The sequence below is a fragment of the Salmo salar genome, chromosome ssa02 (genome assembly GCF_905237065.1).
Source record: "Salmo salar chromosome ssa02, Ssal_v3.1, whole genome shotgun sequence".
In the NCBI taxonomy this organism is placed as follows: domain Eukaryota; kingdom Metazoa; phylum Chordata; class Actinopteri; order Salmoniformes; family Salmonidae; genus Salmo; species Salmo salar.
In genome coordinates, this window is record NC_059443.1 from 9,360,001 (window position 1) to 9,372,126 (window position 12,126).

General features: G+C 49.7%; 1 protein-coding gene across 1 annotated transcript in view; it reads left to right on the forward strand.

The window, feature by feature from the left end:
- The window catches only part of LOC106590734 (cyclic AMP-responsive element-binding protein 5-like), a 90,909-nt gene that overhangs the window by 42,233 nt on the left and 36,550 nt on the right, over positions 1 to 12,126 (forward strand). Inside the window, 1 exon segment of the mRNA XM_045697189.1 lies at positions 9,856 to 9,979. Coding sequence (XP_045553145.1) covers positions 9,856 to 9,979 — 124 coding nt within the window.

Consider the following 12,126-nt stretch of genomic DNA (forward strand, 5'->3'; position numbering starts at 1 on the left):
GGTCCACCTTGAGACCAGACCAGGGGAGGGAGGTCCACCTTGAGACCAGACCAGGGGAGGGAGGTCCACCTTGAGACCAGACCAGGGGAGGGAGGTCCACCTTGAGACCAGACCAGGGGAGGGAGGTCCACCTTGAGACCAGACCAGGGGAGGGAGGTCCACCTTGAGACCAGACCAGGGGAGGGAGGTCCACCTTGGGACCAGACCAGGGGAGGGAGGTCCACCTTGAGACCAGACCAGGGGAGGGAGGTCCACCTTGAGACCAGACCAGGGGAGGGAGGTCCACCTTGAGACCAGACCAGGGGAGGGAGGTCCACCTTGAGACCAGACCAGGGGAGGGAGGTCCACCTTGAGACCAGACCAGGGGAGGGAGGTCCACCTTGAGACCAGACCAGGGGAACTGAACTGCCACAGAATGTCTGTGTTCCAAATGGCACCCTATTCCCTATATAGTGCACTACTTTTGAGCAGAGCCTTAAATTAGTAAACTATATAGGGTGCCATTTGGGATGTAGACAATGCATGGGCTGATTTGACCTCCTGACCCTGCCTACCCATGCCATGCCCTTACCATCTGCTTGGCAGCAGGACATGGATGGATGAACCACTGTGTTGTGGTGACCTGACCTTAGAATGTACAGTAGAGAGAGAGAGAGAGAGAGAGATCAAATGAGTGGAGAGAGAGCGAGAGAGAGAGAGATAGAGAGAGATAGAGGTACAGTAGAGCAACAGGCAGGGAGAGGGAAGAGAGAGTGGGGTATGACAGAAAGAGAGGGGGAGGGAGTGTTAGAAACAAGGTAAATGAGAGAGAGAGAGAGAGAGAGAGAGAGAGAGAGAGAGAGAGAGAGGGTAGAGAGGGAGAGGTAGAGAGAGGTAGAGAGAGACAGAGACAAAGAGAGAGGGGGGTAGGGAGAGAGAGAGGGGTAGAGAGGGAGAGGTAGAGAGAGAGAGGGAGAGAGAGGGGTAGAGTGGGAGAGGTAGAGAGAGCTAGAGAGCGAGAGAGAGGGGTAGAGAGGGAGGGAGGTAGAGAGCGAGAGAGGGGTAGAGTGGGAGAGGTAGAGAGAGCTAGAGAGCGAGAGAAAGAGGGGTAGAGAGGGAGGGAGAGGGAGTCAGGTAGAGAGCGAGAGAGGGGTAGAGAGAGAGAGGGGTAGAGAGAGGGAGGGAGAGAGAGGTAAGGAGAGAAAGGGGTAGAGAGAGAGAGGGAGAGAGAGGGGTAGAGAGAGAGAGAAGGAGAGAGACAGAGAGGTAGAGAGAGAGGGGTAGTTGGAGAGAGAGGGGTAGAGAGAGGGGGGGTCGAGAGAGAGAGAAGGAGAGAGAGGGGTAGAGAGAGAGAGAGAGAGAGAAGGAGAGAGACAGAGAGGTAGAGAGAGAGGGGTAGTGAGAGAGAGAGAGGGGTAGGGAGGGGGGGGTCGAGACAGAGAGCGAGAGAGGGGTAGAAAGAGAGAGGGGTAGAAAGAGAGAGAGGGGTAGAAAGAGAGAGAGGGGTAGAAAGAGAGAGAGGGGTAGAAAGAGAGAGAGGGGTAGAAAGAGAGAGAGGGGTAGAAAGCGAGAGAGGGGTAGAAAGAGAGAGAGAGGTGTAGAAAGAGAGAGAGGGGTAGGAGAGAGAGGGGTAGAGAGAGAGAGAGAGAGAAGGAGAGAGACAGAGAGGTAGAGAGAGAGGGGTGGAGAGAGAGAGAGGGGTAGGGAGAGGGGGGGTCGAGACAGAAAGAGAGAGAGGGGTAGAAAGCGAGAGGGGTAGAAAGAGAGAGAGGGGTAGAAAGAGAGAGAGGGGTAGAAAGAGAGAGAGAGGGGTAGGGAGAGGGAGGGTCGAGACAGAGAGAGAGAGAGAGGGGTAGAAAGAGAAAGGGGTAGAAAGAGAGAGAGGGGTAGAAAGAGAGAGAGGGGTAGAAAGAGAGAGAGGCAGCAGGATGTACATCTGATCTGAATTAAGATGAGCTCATTGTGTACTGCAGTGGGTTTAATAGTGCATTTGGAGAGGAACGCCCAGGCTCTGTTCCCTCTCATTCCAGCAGGTCATCTCTGCCCTGGGGCCACCACACATTCTGCCTTCTGCACTGTACTGTACTGTAACGCACACACACACACTCAGCTCTCAGGAACACTGGGAGAGAGCAAGAGAGGGATCAGGAGGAGGATGAGAGAGAGGAAGAGAGGAAGAGTGATCAGATGGAGGATGAAAGAGAAGAAGAGAGAGATGAGAAAAGGATGGAGGAGAGGAAGAGAGAGGTCTCTGATGATGGTGGAGGAGAGATAGAGAGAGGTCTCTGATGATGGTGGAGGAGAAGTAGACAGAGGTCTCTGAGGATGGTGGAGGAGAGGTAGAGAGAGGTCTCTGATGATGGTGGAGGAGAGGTAGAGAGAGGTCTCTGATGATGGAGGTAGAGAGAGGTCTCTGATGATGGTGGAGGAGAGATAGAGAGAGGTCTCTGATGATGGTGGAGGAGAGGTAGAGAGAGGTCTCTGATGATGGTGGAGGAGAGGTAGAGAGAGGTCTCTGATGATGGTGGAGGAGAGGTAGAGAGAGGTCTCTGATGATGGTGGAGGAGAGGTAGAGAGAGGTCTCTGATGATGGTGGAGGAGAGGTAGACAGAGGTCTCTGAGGATGGTGGAGGAGAGGAAGAGAGAGGTCTCTGATGATGGTGGAGGAGAGGTAGAGAGAGGTCTCTGATGATGGTGGAGGAGAGAGTAGAGAGAGGTCTCTGATGATGGTGGAGGAGAGGTAGAGAGAGGTCTCTGATGATGGTGGAGGAGAGGTAGAGAGAGGTCTCTGATGATGGTGGAGGAGAGGTAGAGAGAGGTCTCTGATGATGGTGGAGGAGAGATAGAGAGAGGTCTCTGATGATGGTGGAGGAGAGGTAGAGAGAGGTCTCTGATGATGGTGGAGGAGAGGTAGAGAGAGGTCTCTGATGATGGTGGAGGAGAGGTAGAGAGAGGTCTCTGATGATGGTGGAGGAGAGGTAGACAGAGGTCTCTGAGGATGGTGGAGGAGAGGAAGAGAGAGGTCTCTGATGATGGTGGAGGAGAGGTAGAGAGAGGTCTCTGATGATGGTGGAGGAGAGGTAGAGAGAGGTCTCTGATGATGGTGGAGGAGAGGTAGAGAGAGGTCTCTGATGATGGTGGAGGAGAGGTAGAGAGAGGTCTCTGATGATGGTGGAGGAGAGGTAGAGAGAGGTCTCTGATGATGGTGGAGGAGAGGTAGAGAGAGGTAGAGAGAGGTCTCTGATGATGGTGGAGGAGACGTAGAGAGAGGTCTCTGATGATGGTGGAGGAGAGGTAGAGAGAGGTCTCTGATGATGGTGGAGGAGACGTAGAGAGAGGTCTCTGATGATGGTGGAGGAGAGGAAGAGAGAGGTCTCTGATGATGGTGGAGGAGAGGTAGAGAGAGGTCTCTGATGATGGTGGAGGAGAGGTAGAGAGAGGTCTCTGATGATGGTGGAGGAGAGGTAGAGAGAGGTCTCTGATGATGGTGGAGGAGAGGTAGAGAGAGGTCTCTGATGATGGTGGAGGAGAGGTAGAGAGAGGTCTCTGATGATGGTGGAGGAGAGGTAGAGAGAGGTCTCTGATGATGGTGGAGGAGAGGTAGAGAGAGGTCTCTGATGATGGTGGAGGAGAGGTAGAGAGAGGTCTCTGATGATGGTGGAGGAGAGGTAGAGAGAGGTCTCTGATGATGGTGGAGGAGAGGTAGAGAGAGGTCTCTGATGATGGTGGAGGAGAGGTAGAGAGAGGTCTCTGATGATGGTGGAGGAGAGGTAGAGAGAGGTCTCTGAGGATGGTGGAGGAGAGGAAGAGAGAGGTCTCTGATGATGGTGGAGGAGAGGTAGAGAGAGCTCTCTGATGATGGTGGAGGAGAGGTAGAGAGAGGTCTCTGATGATGGTGGAGGAGAGGTAGAGAGAGGTAGAGAGAGGTCTCTGATGATGGTGGAGGAGAGGAAGAGAGAGGTCTCTGATGATGGTGGAGGAGAGGTAGAGAGAGGTCTCTGAGGATGGTGGAGGAGAGGTAGAGAGAGGTCTCTGATGATGGTGGAGGAGAGGTAGAGAGAGGTCTCTGATGATGGTGGAGGAGAGGTAGAGAGAGGTCTCTGATGATGGTGGAGGAGAGGTAGAGAGAGGTCTCTGATGATGGTGGAGGAGAGATAGAGATGGAATTACCTGTCTGACTTGAACCTGTCTGAATTCTACAGTGTCTTCTCTCCTCCTCTTCTTTTATTTTTCTCTCCTTCCTCTCCTCTCCTCTCCTCTCCTCTCCTCTCCTCTCCTCTCCTCTCCTCTCCTCTCCTCTCCTCTCCTCTCCTCTTCTCTTCGCTTCTCTCCTCCTCTTCACTTCTCCTCTTCTCTCCTCTTCTTTTCTTTTTTCTTCTCTTCTCCTCCTCACTTTTCTTCTCCTCTCTTCTCTTCTCCTCTCCTCCTCACTAATAAAAGTCAGCCAGTGTCATAAGCCATTAGTCTGATTTATTTGATCAGATTGGTATTATTTCCTGGTCCAAACCCCATGACACTCTCCTCCAAGCCAGTGATTAAAGGCAGTAAATCAGGGGCAGGTCCTGCCTAGTGTTTACTCAGCGAGCCAGGCAGCTGCAAGCTGTTTGAGGCCGTTCTTTCTCCCTGTGTTTACCTCCGTTCCCATGACGACCCGCACCACCATCTCCCAAGCGCCTGGAACTTGGCTCCGGCTTGTTTTGGTTACATTTGAAAGTTTTGCGCTGCTGTGTCTACCAGACTTAGCAGTGACTTCACCCAGCACCCAACACATGAGAGGAGTGCAGGAGTGACTGCAGCGCTGTTAGATCGGGGAAGCAGAGAGGGAGAGAGAAAGAGGTAAGGAAGAAGAGGGTGAGAGAGAGCAGGAGAGAGGAGGGAGGGAGGAGGCTGGTTGCAGGCAGGCATGCAGCGGGTGGGGGGAGGGAGGGAGAGAAGCCAAGAGCATTACATCATTACTGGAGCAGAGTCAGAAGGGAAGGATATGAGTCAGTGGGCTCTCTCTCTCTCTCTCTCTCTCTCTCTCTCTCTCTCTCTCTCTCTCTCTCTCTCTCTCTCTCTCTCTCTCTCTCTCCCTCTCTCTCTCTCTCTCTCTCGCTCTCTCTCTCTCTCTCCCCCTCTCTCTCTCCTCTCTCTCTCTCTCTCCCTCTCTCTCTCTCTCCCTCACTCTCCCACTCTCTCTCTCTCTCTCTCCATTCTCCTCCCTCCTCTTGGACGGCTGCCAAGTCTCTTGTGTTCCACTCTCTAGTGCTTGAGTTGGAGATGGTACTCGGCCTACGACAGTATAGCTCAGTGTGTGTGTGTGTGTGTGTGTGTGTGTGTGTGTGTGTGTGTGTGGCTGTGCTGACCCTGGGATTTGTAGCTTAGACCCAGTAATATATAGTGGTTTGATATGATCTCAGACATACAGTAGGCACCATGAGGAGTCAACAACAAACTTCTAGAACAGACTTCTAGAACAGACTTCTAGAACAGACTTCTAGAGACCTGGCAGTGTCAGTGGGGAGGACAGAGAGGAATAGAGAATCATAAAAGAAAGAGGGGGGGGACAGGTAGGTGAGGTGTAGCAGTGATGTCATGGTGTAGGGGAGAGGAGGGTGGAGAGAAGAGGAGGAGAGGAGGGGTGGAGAAGAGGACAGAAGGGAGAGGAGGAGAGAAGAGGTGGACAGGAGAGAAGAGGAGGAGATGCGAGGAGGTATGGAGGACAGAAGGAGAGGAGAGGAGGAAAGTAGAGGAAAATGGAGAAGAGGAGAGGAGAGGCCCTCAGTAACGTGAGATAGTCTATTGTCAGGACTGACCACAGTGTACCTGCTGTCCCAAGGGGCCTGCTGCCTGCTGCCCACACTATTAGCAATCCCCACTGTGGAGACACAGCCTGTCACACACACACACACACACACACACACACACACACACACACACACACACACACACACACACACACACACACACACACACACACACACACACACACACACACACACACACAGAAGTAAGCACACTTTATACATAAAAAGACACACATTGGTATGGCCCTGTGTTGTGGCTACAGCTTGTGGCGATGGGACCGTACAGTACAGGGACGGTGTATTGAGCCACGTTGGAACTTTGGCAAACCTGAACCCAGTGCTTCTTTAATGTTGCTTTGTGGTGGAGGCTATAAATTAGCATTTCTTAATGCAGTTTTGTCTTGCCCAGAAGGCCTTGAAGAGAATTGAATAAACATGTTGATTTCATTAGAACTGCCATTATGGACATGAATCCCAGCCAGTTTGTCAAAGGGGCGAACCCAATCACACAGCTAGCACAGCACATGTTGAATGTGTGTCCTATGTCAGCCTCATTGTACCTACATGCCTTTCCCCATGTGGAAGTGTTTACCTTCACATAGTCTCTCCTTCCCCCTGCCACATGTCACATGTGCTGCTGAATGGTTGTGATTGTGACGAATCACAATGTTGGACAGACATGACATATCGTCCCAACCGTAATTGTGTGTGTGTGTGTGTGTGTGTGTGTGTGTGTGTGTGTGTGTGTGTGTGTGTGTGTGTGTGTGTGTGTGTGTGTGTGTGTGTGTGTGTGTGTGTGTGTGTGTGTGTGTGTGTGTGTGTGTGTGCAGTAATCTAAATGTCTGGAGCGTAAATGCACACATTTAGGTCTGGGAAAATACAGGTATTTGTTCAGGTGGGGGAACATTTGCTCAGCGACAGCCCCATTTGTCCATCATTCTCCAGTGCTAACACTAACTCTATGCTATTACCTCAATCACAGCCGGGATGGAGCGGCCCATCGATTACATCCAGACGTTTAGCGTCACTAACCTAAATGTCTCTGGTTAGCAGTCGTTGGCAAGTGTCCATGGAAATAGACCTTTACCAAAGCACTGAGTAGCAGAATCACAATGAATATTGGTTGTTATGGTTATTAGGCCTAGAGGATGGATGGATGGTTCCTCAAAGTAGGTTAGACTTCTGTATGAGGAGACTGGTGTAGTAGGCTAGGCTAGCTAAGGTTAGCCTACTGTATGAGGAGATGGGTGTAGTAGGCTAGGCTAGCTAAGGTTAGCCTACTGTATGAGGAGATGGGTGTAGAAGGCTAGGCTAGCTAAGGTTAGCCTACTGTATGAGGAGACTGGTGTAGTAGGCTAGGCTAGCTAAGGTTAGCCTACTGTATGAGGAGACGGGTGTAGTAGGCTAGGCTAGCTAAGGTTAGCCTACTGTATGAGGAGACGGGTGTAGTAGGCTAGGCTAGCTAAGGTTTGCCTACTGTATGAGGAGACGGGTGTAGTAGGCTAGGCTAGCTAAGGTTAGCCTACTGTATGAGGAGACTGGTGTAGTAGGCTAGGCTAGCTAAGGTTAGCCTACTGTATGAGGAGACGGTGTAGTAGGCTAGGCTAGCTAAGGTTAGACTTCTGTATGAGGAGACGGCTCTAGTAGGCTAGGCTACCTAAGGTTAGCCTACTGTATGAGGAGATGGGTGTGGTAGGCTAGGCTAGCTAAGGTAGACTTCTGTATGAGACGATGAGTGTAGTAGGCTAGGCTAGCTAAGGTTAGCCTACTGTATGAGGAGACGGGTGTAGTAGGCTAGGCTAGCTAAGGTTAGCCTACTGTTTGAGGAGATGGGTGTAGTAGGCTAGGCTAGCTAAGGTTAGCCTACTGTATGAGGAGACGGGTGTAGAAGGCTAAGCTAGTGGAGAGCAGGCAGCTGGGAGCCAGTGTTCTTACTAACAGGGATTTGGTGGCAGTTGTATAAATGATGTCACGCCACCAACCCCAGATAGAGTGGTCTGGATAGTTTGATCGTTCATTTGCTGCAGTCCAGAGCGAGCGAGTGAGTGGATGCGTCACAAATGGCTATGGGCCATGGTCAAAAGAAGTGCACTATACAGGGAATAGGGTGCCATTGGGGAAGCATCCAGTGAGTGAGTGAGTGAGTGAGTGGCTGAAACAAGCCTTGTTCTGCAGTGTAAGTATACAGCCTCCAGCCTCTAGCCTGGTCCTAATCCCTACATGTGATTTATTGATGTGGGTGCTACTGTGAATTGGCCTGTCAGCCTGGCCTGTCAGCCAGTCCACACACTGTGGTTACATTACGGACAGAGACATTCCCATTGGAAGTTATTTGGGGAGTTCCTCCCATTCTTCTCTTCCGATCCTCTCAAGCTCTGTCAGGTTGGATGGGGAGCGTCGCTGCATAGCTATTTTCAGGTCTCCAGAGATGTTCGATCGGGTTCAAGTCCAGGCTTAGGCTTCTGACTGGGCCACTCAAGGACATTCAGAGACTTGTCCTGAAGCCACTCCTGCGTTGTCTTGGCTGTGTGCTTAGGGTCGTTGTCCTGTTGGAAGGTGAACTTTCTGGAGCAGGTTTTCATCCAGGTTCTCTCTGTACTTTTACTGAGCAGAGGATTATTTTATTTATTTTATTTTTGTTTTACCTTTATTTAACTAGACAAGTCAGCTAAGAACAAATTCTTATTTACAATGACGACCTACCCCGGCCAAACCCTCCCCTAACCCGGACGATGCTGGGCCAATTGTTCACCGCCCTATAGGACTCCCAATCACGGCCGGTTGTGATACCCCCTGGAATCGAACCAGGATCTGTAGTGACGCCTCTAGCACTGAGATGCAGTGCCTTAGACCGCTGCGCCACTCAGTAGCCCGGTCAATGCTTTGGAGAGCAGAGAAGGCGAGAGGAGGCGAGAGGAGAGGAGGCGAGAGGAGAGGAGGCGAGAGGAGAGGAGAGAAGGGGATAGGAGGTGAGAGGAGAGGAGAGAAGGCAAGAGTAGAGGAGGTGAGTGGAGAGAAGGCGAGAGGAGAGGAGGTGAGAGAAGAGGAGGCGAGAGGAGAGGAAAGGAGGCGAGAGGAGAGAAGGCGAGAGGAGAGGAGGCGAGAGGAGAAAAGAGAGAGAAGAGGAGGCAAGAGGAGAGGAAAGGAGAGGAGAGAAGGCGAGAGGAGAGGAGAGGAGAGGAGAGGAGAGGAGAGGAGAGGAGAGGAGAGGAGAGGAGAGGAGAGGAGAGGAGAGGAGAGGAGAGGAGAGGAAAGGAGGCGAGAGGAGAGGAGGCGAGAGGAGAGGAGGCGAGAGGAGAAAAGAGAGAGGAGAGGAGGCGAGAGGAGAGGAGGCGAGAGGAGAAAGAGAGAAGAGGAGGCGAGAGGAGAGGAAAGAAGAGGAGAGGAGGTGAGAGGAGAGGAGAGGAGAGGAGAGGAGAGGAGAGGAAAGGAAAGGAGGTGTGAGGAGAGGAAAGGAGAGGAGAGGAGGCGAGAGGAGAGGAGGCGAGAGGAGAGAAGAGAGAGAAGAGGAGAGAAGAGGAAAGGAGAGGAGAGAAGAGAGAGAAGAGGGGAGGGGAGAGTACAGCATCCTTTACTGTCTGTCTTATTTGTAAAGCCTCAAGTGTAAACAACTATACACCAAAGACTACAGAGAGGATGTAGACTGACATGTCTCCAACCCTAAACAAGCTGGAACTGGGACACTGGGACTGATTTAAAGACTGGATGGAAAAAGCTGCCTGCAAGGTGGATAGAAGCGTGTTTGTATGTTTGCTCCCCACCCCTCTAATAGTGTTCCTGCTACTCCCCATAACCTGAAGTGAAGTAACACGTCTGTTACAACACCAAATGTGTCTATTGCTGTTATGTGGTGATGTTCTTATGATAAAGATATGCACATGATTTATTATCTCTCTAAAGAACTTGGAACGTGTGTTCAGCACGGATGATGTTTAATACGCTTTCCCTGTCCTTTTGTGTGTGTGTGTGTGTGTGTGTGTGTGTGTGTGTGTGTGTGTGTGTGTGTGTGTGTGTGTGTGTGTGTGTGTGTGTGTGTGTGTGTGTGTGTGTGTGTGTGTGTGTGTGTGTGTGTGTGTGTGTGTGTGTCTAGGCCTGTCCCTGGCTCCCTGTCATCACTACTGCACCTACGGAACAGACAGAGACAGCCACTGCCTGCCTCCATGGCTGGAACTCTGCCAGACCCCACCATGCAAGGCTCCTCTGTACTGATGCCTGTGAGTACACACACACACACACACCGCAGCACACCAGTGGTGGTGAGTGGCGTTTAAGATGAGGGAGGACGATTTTTTTCATGAGCATGGTCTTATTTCTATTACAGCATATTGGATGACTGTCATTCATATTCCATTCACCCAGTTCAATGTAACAGTGATGGGTTTAGGCTACTACATGATATTCTAATTTCCCCTATATCCATCATGAGGTTGCTACAACCTAGCCTATGAATTAAAGATTACAACGTAGGTGCACACAGGTCGAGAGACAAATTTGATGTGACAGACAGTGACACATGGACAGACAGTGACATTCAGTACCCCCTTGCACACTCTTGCCTGCATCTAGCTAATATAGGATGTAATCATTAGTCCCAACAGTTGTAAATGTGTCACGCTCTGACCTAGGAGAGCTGTGTTTTCTCTGTTTAGTTAGGTCAGGGTGTTATAGGTGGGTGGGCGTTCTATGTTCGGTTTTCTATGTTTTGGCCGGGTATGGTTTCCAATCAGAGGCAGGTGTTTATCGTTGTCTCTGATTGGAAGCCATACTTAGGCAGCCTGTTTTTCCTTTGTTGTTTGTGGGTAGTTGTTTTCTGTTTTGTTCCTTGTAACCTGACGGAACTGTTGACGGTCATTTTGTTGTTTTGATTTAGTGTTCCATTAAAGTAAAATATGAGCACTTTACACGCCGCGCCTTGGTCCCCTTTGTACGACCCTCGTTACAAAATTAGATTTTCTATTGTACAAATTCAAGTATGTTTATCCCCGTTTTGTTCCGTTTGCTCCCGTTTAAGAACAGAATCGCGGAATGAATACACCACTGATCACGTGTAAACACACAGCCATGTTGTATTCCTTCTCACATCCATGCGCTCTCCTGCTCTCACCTCTTCCTTTCGCTTGTGGACTTCAATGCACAACACATCAGCTATACGTGACCAGGAGTAAACACCTTTCCAAGCCAAACCGCTACACACATCCTACATCGTTGTCCCCATATTAGCTAAAGTAATGTCCTTGTCAACATAGCTAATAGAACTAATGTGTTAGTAAACCTGCTACAATCATGCAATAATATTACAGTGTATAGTCAGTAAATAAATTAGTAAAACCTTGACTTGGAAGAGTTCCAGTGTTGTGTTGGAAAGCCATAGCCAGCTAGCTAACATAGCATCCCTCTGTTTGAGCAGGGTGTTTCAGTAGGCTAAACTAGCTAGCTGCATTTTCTAGCTAAGTAAGTGAAACTGAAAGTGGGAAAAAAATTATTCTCTCTTGATTCTCCTTCATATTGGAATAAATTAATTTGTTCAAAACTGTTCAACTATTGTCTTTCACTCTCTTTAAGTCAACTACACATTTAATGCACTGCAGCGCTATCTAGCTGTAGCTTATGCTTTCAGTACTAGATTCATTCTCTGATCATTTGATTGGGTGGACAACATGTCTGTTCAAGCGGCAAGATCTCTGATAGGTTGGAGGACATCCTCTGGAAGTTGTCATAATTACTATGTAAGTCTATGGAAGGGGGTGAGAACAATGAGCCTCCTTGGTTTTGTATTGAATTCAATGCACCCAGAGGAGGACGGAAGCTAGATGTCCTCCGGCTACACCATGGTTCTACCCTACAGAATGCTGTTGAGGCTATTGTAGACCTTCTTTACAAATTAGTGTGTTTTAATCAATTATTTGGTGACGTGAATATATTTAGTATAGTTTTATCTAAAAGGGATAACGTTTACATTTTTTACCATTTTTATTTTTATGAAATTCACTGAGGAGGATGATCCTCCCCTTCCTCCTCTGAGGATAATATAATATCTGTGGGTTTTCCCACGTATTTCCCACCATATAAATGATTCATCACTATTTATCCAAACGAACATCTCCTGCAGTGTGGCTTTCAGATGCTGGCTCTTCATCTCCGAATATATTCTAATCAAGCCAATGAGATTTAAGGTCGGTGCAGTAGTGGGAGACAGACAGAGAATGATAACAACTCTGAGAAAGCTCCCCGTATCATAATTCTAATGATACCACATATGTTCTCATGGTAACACAAGACAGGCTGTGTTTATGGTGTGGAAAAAACCTCCCATGTTTATTAAATTAGGAGCTAAGCCTTTCTGGAGGAAGATTGACGGGTC